The sequence below is a fragment of the Brachypodium distachyon genome, chromosome 4 (genome assembly GCF_000005505.3).
Source record: "Brachypodium distachyon strain Bd21 chromosome 4, Brachypodium_distachyon_v3.0, whole genome shotgun sequence".
In the NCBI taxonomy this organism is placed as follows: Eukaryota; Viridiplantae; Streptophyta; class Magnoliopsida; order Poales; family Poaceae; genus Brachypodium; species Brachypodium distachyon.
The window spans coordinates 30,356,002-30,365,258 of NC_016134.3; the positions used below are offsets into that span (position 1 = coordinate 30,356,002).

The window sequence follows — 9,257 nt, forward strand, 5'->3', positions numbered from 1 at the left end:
TGGCCCCGCATAACAGAAAGGCCCACACACATTGGCAAGGAACCCCCTCGACTTCCGGAATACTCCAACCCGAGCCCTTAGATTACGTTACCATTTCGCCCTTCTTCCCCGTCGAATTCCTGCTAGTCCCCTCTCCCGCCCGCCTCTGAAACCTCCCACCTCGCGCCGATTCCCCACCGCCACCCTTCTCCTGAAACCCTGGCCCAGCCGCGCATCGATGGAGGAGGACAGCAGCGGCCGTGGCCCCAGCGTCGACGGGGAGGTCTCGACGTCCGCCGCCGCGCCCGCGCTTCCGGGTGGGAGCGGCTCCAGCGGAGGAGGAGGAGGGCTGCTGCGCGAGCGCGACGTCGTCCGCGAGGTCTTCGACCTGCTCGTTGCCGAGGGCTACGTGACGGAGGTTCCATCCTCCGGACCCCAGCCGCACCGCCGCTTCCTCGCCGACGCCCGCCTCGGACTGCTTCGCGCGAGGTCCGCTCCGCTCTGCTCCAACCCTGACCTCCCTTCTACTGCACTGTACTGTACCACCTGCGCGGCCGTGAATGTTCGAATTGCAATGGCATCGATCGATCACGGGGTTTAGGAACCGAAACCATCCCTGCCTAAATCAAGGGGGATTGGAAGTTCGTTCGTTTCCCCTTGAATCCCTTCCAATCCAGAGGGGCTCGTAGAGAAATTGGAAGGGGTTTACAGTTTAGGGGCACGGAGTGCCTGTAGATTAGATTTATTTCAGTCTTTTTCTTTATGTCAGCAATGATTCACTCGTGTTCCTGTGCTTTGCACTTGTAGGATCAAGAAATTAGAGAATATGTCAATCCATCAGATGATCTCTACACAAGAAATCGATACGCGCGCCCCACCATCCTATGCCCATGACTCCAGGGTAAAGATCTTTCTTACTGCCACTGGATCCTCTGTGGATGTCTCATTACATCAGCAAGTAATCACGGTTCTGTAAAATTCTTTCTGTGATCAGCCAAGTTATGATTGGTCAAATTCTGTAAAATAACATAATATATTCTTTTTCCTGAGCCTTCCCTTATTGTTTTCCTTAATTACAATTCTGATCTTGTTGAACGTAAACTTCATCAGGAATGTTGTGACAACTAACATAATATATTCTTTTTCCTGAGCCTTCCCTTATTGTTTTCCTCAATTGTGATCTTGTTGAAAGTAAACTTCATCAGGAATGTTGTGAAAACTACAGTGTCTTGCTGGAACTAGCATTTTGTCTAACATTCAATTAACTTACTGGATTGAGAGAGGAAATACGAATGGTCTTGAAAAAAGGGCAATGTTCTGCTTTTATATTTTTCATTCATTCTCAGTAAATAGCATGGGGAATGCAGCTGGATGTGCATGTCTTATAATTTGAACCTGGGTGAATGCTGTTCTGATTGCCCAGTCACAGCGCCACTTCTTTTTTTCTTTCTGAAAGTTACAATACCACTTTGTGTTATAGTATATATTATGACTCAAAGAATCTGAAACTTGCCTTGTAGCTCTTTCCCTTGTCAAGGTTACTTTGTTCTACAAATTATGATTATGCATCTTTAGCATCAGCTGTAAAAACTAGAATTGAGAATTAACTTCATAACTTTGATTAAAGCTTGAAGAGCAAAATGTTGATGCAACAACGAACTTTGATTTGCTGGAAGAAAGAAATGGTACTGACGACGCTTTTTCTACCAGGTACTCATACACTGCACTATTATACTTTCTATAGTTTTGACACTAACCAGATCTGTGCTGTTTCAAACTGTACATGATGAGGGCATGGACAAATGCATCATCTAACCATGTGCAATGCAATATAACTATAGTAGCCTGTGCTAAATAACTACACACTAAATGGGCTTTGTTTGTCTTCCTTGTATCCTATATGATTGTATCGGCAGCATGTTTATATATCAATTCATTCATTTATATCTTGTGATTAATCTCAAAATTTGGATGTGCAGCACTAATGAGACTAAGAAATTAAGAAAAGTAAGTTAGTATCACATTAAATTCTATTCTTGCATAGACATTTTTTATAATTGGAGTAAAATGGAAAGTAAAGAGGATACTTGTGCTTTTCTGAAGCACCTATGCCATGTTATCGCTTCTGCTGAAAAAGAACTTGCACTTGCACTCATTTAGATTCTCATTCTGCACCCATACATGGAAAACTAAGTTTTCTATAGACTTAAAGTCACAGTTTCGAAGTCTCTCATCATTGGATTAACCTTATCTCTACATATTTCACAGGTCAAACACATTATATAGACAAATTCGTGAAGTACTATCCTGCATATTTGACGAGCCAAGCCGCCTTAGACAGGGGACATCTGAGAAAAAAAAAGTAAATGTTGGGTTGACGCAAGATTGTCCTGGTAAAGAAATAGTGGAAAGTGAACCTAGCAATGAGAACATTCAGGTTTGTCAGTTGTGCAAGTTGATTGTTTTTTATGTTGTTTGTTGTTTCTTTTAAATAAACTGCTGATGGAAATTGTTTTTTTTCCAAATGTGGTTTAGGTGGCAGAGAAGAATCTGATGGAGAAATTGAACAAAGTGCTTATTGACTGTGTCTTTTTTGCTCTACCACAAGTTCTGATATTTTACCCAAGATATGAAGTGAAACCTAAAGTTGACTCTGAGACAAAATCTGTGCAATGATTGAGCTTATTTGCAATGATCCAAGATGCAGATAATTTCAACTCTGAGAAAATCGCCGTGATAGCATTTTTCGTCGTATTTGCCAGTGTTTGGTTTCTGGGTTTACTTCTTACCCAATTTGGTCATGGGAAAAGCTGCACTTCCCTAGCTGCTGCGTTTACTTTTTGTACAGCCATTTGTACCATTGCCTTTATAGATTACAGCCTTTGGAAGTGTTTACCCAATGACCTTTTGTACATGGTGTTGTTCGGTATACACTGTCTAGCAATGTGTTTTGCGATAGGGTATGTCTGGCGTACATATGTGGGAGTGGAACTGGGACTACCAACTCTTCCTACTTTTCGGCTTCCTTCTTTTTGGATAAGATTTAACTATGAATAGTACATTTACCTGTATTTTGTTGGCTGGTGTCTACAGAAGATCTTTCATAGCATGTGAGTTTGGCATCGAGCTCGTGAGCCTAAGAATCAGTTATCTGATCATCTACTTCCATCTGCAGAGCCTAAAAACCAGTTACCCAATTCTGTATCTTCGCCTGCCCCTGAGATAGTTTGATGATTTGGTGGGTATATCATTCTAACTCTGCATATTATATCAGTTAAATTGCATCAATTAGCTTATATTGTGTGACATACCTGCAGTCTACTTTGTGTCTAATATATAATGCAGTTTGAAAACACACAGGGTTTTACCTTCCTTCCTAGCAAAAGAAGCAAATACTTGGAACTTTGCCTTCGTTATTCTTTTCTCTTTGATTTTGAACATCCTTCTATCACTCCAAGAACATGGCATGCCCGCTCCATGCTTGATCTAACTTTTGCCACTAAATCGGTGTGTAGATTTTACTTGGAACCCTCCACTGATTATTCATGATTTGTTTCTCTTCTCTCCAATTAGTGGTTCATGTGCCATTTAAGTCCCTTTGGATGAGATATAAAGGATTTTCTGTTGCGAGTGCATGGGTATATAGTTGCATGCTGCGAATGATAAATGATCAGAATCTTGGTGTACTTCATTTTCAGGTGCAATTGACCTTCTGCTCTTGGTGCTTGGACAGTACGAACTGGGGAAATGAATACTTTCTCAAATACAATGAAACAAATAAGAATGAAATGCATCATTTGATATATCATCTCTGAAATAATGATCTATCACCATCTTGGTAGTCCTGTCTAGCTTGGTTTAAGAAATATTGATTGACCAATGCCATGGTATCTCAGTGACTTTTTCCCCCTGCTTCGCTATTTTGCTCCTTTGATTGTCCAGAATAGCTCGCTGAATTTACCATTTGCACTAACTGGAAGCTGCAATTTTGTACTCCCTCTGAACCTAAATTCTTGACTTAAATTTGTCCAAATATGAATGTATCTATTCTTCAAAAGCGTCTAGATACATGTAATATTTCGACAACAATTTAGGATCGGAGGGAGTACATGCCTTACTGACCATATAGTGTTATTGTGTTGCAGGTGCTAGAAGCAGTGGCTAACTAGCAGAGACAATCCATCTTAGAAATGTGCACTGATCCTTTTGGAGAAGCAAATCTTGACGAAACTGCGAATTTCACTGCAACGAACAGCAAGTGCTTACCAGCAAGTGGCTTTGATCCTGTATGCAAAATGCAAACGGCAACAGCTTGTACAGAAACAAGTGCACTGACAACTAGCTCATTGTAGTTCATTCCTTTTGGGTATCAATTGGTCACTCTTGTAAAGAAAGTGTATGCGGAGAGTGACTTGATTAAATTTGCACGATTTTGTCCTGGTCATAAGTTCTTTTCATAGTGTTGTTGTCCTCGACAACAATTAGAGTAAGGGGTGCCAATGCGCGATGGCACAAGTTCGGGTATAAAAGTAGGGCGTGTACGCCGGCCTTAAAGTGAAGGTTGCCGTACACTTGGACAAGTTTACACGTCGATATTTTTTGAATATGTTCGGTCGACCCAGCGGGTGCGACTTAATCCTATGTTAGGAAAGACTTCGAGGGGTTTGTTAGCCGAGGGCTTGGGCCGAGCGGATCTTACCAAGACACCTTTTGGCGAGAGATTCGTCGGGGCCGTCTCGTACTTGGACCGAACGCGTCTTTCTATGTATCGAGGTTAGGATACCCTCGGAACTCTAACCCAATCTCTTCTCCTTTGAGCCCGTGCCAACCAAGTTTAGCTCGGAGCCTCGAAACTAGAGTCCCCTAGAAGACTTCCTCGAGGTCGATCGACTTTCAGTCGAGAGCGACGCGCGAGAGCGAACCTTAGAGGGAGTACTCTAACTCTCTCCCCTTGAGTTTATTCAAGTGAGAGTGAGTGGTACATGCTCCCGTGGGGGGTTTTATAGCCTAGGGGTCCAGGACAAAAGACCATGGCTACCCTTGAGGGAGAGAGAAAAGTGGGGGTAAAATGGTAAAAGTAGCTGCTTTGGTCCATAACTTTTGTGTGCACCATGAGGGGGAAGTGAGGGATGGTCCATGGTCCACCATGGACCAAAAGCCTCATCTCACACCTTTCTTGCCCACTACTCTAGCTCATTTAACCCTTTGACCATGGCATGAGAGGCTTGACTTGTTAAATTGTCTTCCTTTGCCACGTAGGATTGACCGCGCCACGTGGGCGTCTTGACTCGTGCTTGGGAAACGTTCACTTGGTCGTCACTACGTAGGATTTACGGCCCGGCCCATATGAGGATTTTGTCTTACTACAACAGTAGCCCCTTGAGCTGGAGGCATTGAGAATGCCTTCGGGTCAACCTTCGATGCGAGACCTTTGATCCCTTTTCTCGTTCTTGGATTCAGGATCGTACCTTGGATGGATTCCCTGGCGGGCTCCCTTGTGAGAAACAGAGGTACTTGGTGTTTTTCTTGCAAAGAACAGGATCCTTGGAGGCGTTGCGGGGAAATTCCATGCCCACGGCGAATTTCTCTGCGAGAAATCGAGTTTCGGGGGTATATTAGCAAAAATCGGGACCCCAGGGGCCTCTCTGCAAGAAATCCGGTGTCCAGGAGGACTTTTTTGCAATAATCAGGGGGGCCTTCCCGAAATTTCCGAGGTCTTATTGGTAATTTCTCCACAATCTTGGGCTTTTCCGCAAGATTCCTGCACCCAGCCGGCCGCATGGGCCTGTTGGGCCAGCCTCGCGGGCGCGGGAGCGGACTAGGCTGGCTCCTGGGCCGCCTCCGGGCGCGCATCTCCTCCTTTTTTTTAATTCCGGCCGTTAGTTGGGCCGCTCCTGGACCGTGGCCTGGTCGGCCCGGTACTGGTTCGTTGCTTAAGTGGGCGCATTGGACGGCTAGGACAGACGGGCAGCCCTAGATCCAACGGCCGGATGCCTTCTTCCTCCTTGGTACGGGCTAGAAAGGGGTGGGGGTCAAACCGACCCTTTTCCTCCTTTGCGCAGGGCGTCGTCACCATGGGTGACGGGGGAAGCTCCTCCCTGGTTGGGGCCGCAGGGGAGGGCTCTGCCCCTTCCTCCTCTCTTCCTTTTGAGAAAGATAGCTTGTCTCCCCCCCATATTTGTTGGCCTTGGACAGTGAAGAGGACGGCGAGGTGTCGTCGCGTGGTTGGTCGGACCCGGACGCCTAGGGCCTCCGGTCATCTATAAAATGGAGCTCCCTGCGTCCCATGAAGCTTCACACCATACTTATTTGGTTTGCCCGGTGTCGAAGATGCGTTCGGCAGCACCCGGCACTCCTTCGAGGGCTAGGTTGCGGAGGGAGCTCCACAGGGGCGCTATCTACCTTCCTTCCTGGATGGAGATCGCGCTGGTTGCGGAGGTTCGGCCGTGGAAGCTTTTCATTACCGAGTCCTCGTGGGGACGTGGGGCGCGCCCGAGGCCGCTTGGAGCGAGGTGTCGGCGGTGTCTCCAAGTCCTCCCGGGGGATCCTCGTCGCCGGCCACGTCCTCCCTGTTCTTGTGAAGGTGAGGTGGTGTTGTTTTGGGCGTCCTTGGATCCGGCGGTCTTCTCGCGCATTTGGTCGAGCACCTTTGGTGTGGCACGGTCGTGGGCTTGGACGCGGCGCGGAGGTGGACGCAGGTGCAGGCGCGGCGTGCACGGGGCGAGGCAGGCGCGGGCACGGCGCGGCACACGCGGCCTGGACGAGGCCGTAGGCGCGGCGAGCACGAGGCAGCGTGAGCGCGGGCGTGGCGGGCACGAGGCAGGGCGAGCGCGGGCGCGATGCGTTGGGCGCGGCGCGGACGCGGGCGGAGGCGCGGCCGGCGCGAGGCATGGCGAGCGCGGGCGCGGCGTGGCACACGCGGCACGGGTGTGGGCGTAGGTGCGGCGTGCGCGAGGCATTAGGCCGAGCGCCTTGCGTGCGCAGGAGGGGGAGGTGGTTCCCATCTTCTCCTCCCTCGGTTGGGCTGGCTAGCCCGGCGGGCCACGGCCCGTGGGACGGCCGAAGTGGTCTAGGCCTCCCCTTTTTTTTTTATTTTTTTTTGCTGCGCAGGCCGGGCTGCCCGCGGAGCTTGGCTCCCCCTTTTCTTGTCTTTTTCAGAATTTTTCCGCATTTTGCTAATTTTTGGCGGGTCTTTTTGCAGGTGAGATGGCGGGACCCGATGTCAAGCGTCTGGCAGGTGAGCCGTCGAGGGGGTTTTTGGCGGCATAGCTTGCGGCGAACCGACCGTCGCGGAAGAAGAAGGTCTCTTTCCGCCCTCATGGTGGCCCTCCCTTGGTTCTGACAGCGCCGGTGGACGGCGGAGGTTGGGCGCATGACCACCTTCTCCGTTCGTCGATGAGCCCCGAGGATCTTACCCAACTGGAGGAGGCGGGATACTTCCCCAAGGGGGATGGTATCCTGCCCAATGGTGAGGAGGTGAGGCTCGACCAACGGCGCCGTCCGGGATGTATCGTGGCATTCTCGGCTTGGTTCCACGCTGGCCTGTGTGTGCCTGTTCACCCCTTCTTGCTGGAGTTTCTGGAGACGTATGGCATCGAGTTGGCCCAGCTTCACCCGTCGACGATCGTGAGGTTGAATGTTTTCAGGTGGCTGTGTGAGACGACGCTTCACGAGGAGCCTTCGATGAAGCTTTCGTTGTTCTACTTCACCATGGAGGTGAGGGAGTTGCTCACCCCGGACGGCTTCGCTCTGAGCGCCTTTGGTTCGGTGAACCTGAGGCTTCGTTCCGGCTTTGGAGACGATTTCCTGCTCATGCCGGGGAAGAGTGCGGAGAAGTTGTTCGTCAAGTGGGAGTCCCAATGGTTTCTTCTCCGGGCTTCGAAGACCTGTCATCGGCACACGGGTGATCTCCCTCGGCACTCTGGGGCCGGAGGTCTCAGGGAGGAGTCTCACCCTAGCGATCCTTGGTCGGCCGACCTCTGGAAGGTGACCAAGATCAAGGAGGTGTCCGCCGAGAGGAGCTTTCGTGACCTCATGGAGGAGATGGTGATGGCGGGACGCTTCATGATGAGGAGCCATCCGAGGTCCGAGATTGGGACCCCTCGATCTTTCCGTCCTCCACAGCTCGTCACCGCACGTGAGTGGCACCCCTCTCCCCTTTGTGTTTTGATTGTTTTCCCTTGAGAAGGTACTTAATGGTTTTGTCTTGTCTTTTTCAGCGACGTTTTCTGAGGAGAGGGCGGCGTTGTGGGCCGCGCAGCTGATAGGTTCCTACGGCGGACCAGAGCACCGCGACTACGAGACCAAGATCAGTGAGGGGGGATGCCACAACATCATCGCGAGGTTCTTCGGGAAGATGGTGCCGGTGCGACAGGACCCGAAGCTCAGTCGCCTTCTCCGAGTGGGTGATTGCTACTCCCGCTTGGCCACACCGTCGTTGTTGGCGGTGGGGTCCAAGCTGCGGCACTCCTGCGGGAAGGCGAAGGCAGGAACGGCGGTGCTGGCCTGGGCGGTTCTTGTCGCGCCGGTCCCCAAGATACCTTGTCCGTCGAGTGGATGCAAGAGGAAGGCTCCCTCGACTCCTTCTCCTTCTCTTGACTACGCCCCGGCGGATTCGGCGGATCCTATCGTGGGCAAGTCGAGGTCCCCCCTGAGGGTGACCTTGGATCTGCACATGAAGGGGAAGATTGGACTTGAGCAAGTTCTTCCTCCTTCAAGTCACGAGGTTGAGGCTTTCACTCGCGAGACAGGGCTTCGGCTTCGGAGCGACTCAGTGGTGGAGTTGTCGACCGGAGCCAGCGGTGCGGGCGTCCAGGTGTTCTTCATTGGTCGCGAGCGCCCTGAGGAGGATGCTCCTATCTCGGGTGAGTGTCCTTCTCTTTTGGTTACATCATTCTTTTTCCGAATGATTTTGACATGATCTCCTTGGTTTGTTTTTAGGTGCGAGGGCCGCGGAGCCCGGGGTTCTCGAGGGCGAGCCCCCGACTCAAGCGAGGGATGGAGCACTTCCGACGGTCGAGGACGGAGCGAGAGACCCTTTCGTGACACTGGAGCTGGTGAGCATCCATGACGTATCTCCCTTTGTCCTTCGGGTTAGCCTTGTGCTAACTCCCTCTTCTTTGCAGGTGAGGGGTTTGGTCGAGGCCGTGGGTGCCCTTCCTGCCCTCAAAACTCAGGTGGGGGCGCTTTCTGCTGCTTTGGACGTGGAGATGTCCAAGTCTACCCTTGCCTTGAGTGAGTTGGCTTCGGAGAGGGTGCGGCGCGAGGCCGTGGAGGCT

General features: G+C 50.5%; 1 protein-coding gene across 3 annotated transcripts; it reads left to right on the forward strand.

Annotated features, from left to right (window-relative positions):
* The first annotated feature begins 82 nt into the window (after positions 1-82).
* On the forward strand, positions 83-4,423 carry LOC104584641. 3 transcript variants are annotated; one of them, XR_001407555.2, is made up of 6 exons: positions 83-468; positions 787-880; positions 1,607-1,689; positions 2,248-2,416; positions 2,515-3,217; positions 3,678-4,423. XR_001407555.2 is itself a non-coding variant. In XM_010239632.3 (5 exons), the coding sequence occupies exons 1-5, from the start codon at positions 218-220 to the stop codon at positions 2,653-2,655; spliced, it is 738 nt and encodes a 245-aa protein (XP_010237934.1). In that variant the 5' UTR covers positions 83-217; the 3' UTR covers positions 2,656-4,423. The 3 variants fall into 3 exon arrangements, 1 of the variants encoding a protein (XP_010237934.1); XR_001407556.2 differs by having other exon boundaries at positions 4,125-4,423; XM_010239632.3 differs by having other exon boundaries at positions 2,515-4,423.
* The last annotated feature ends 4,834 nt before the right edge of the window (positions 4,424-9,257 follow it).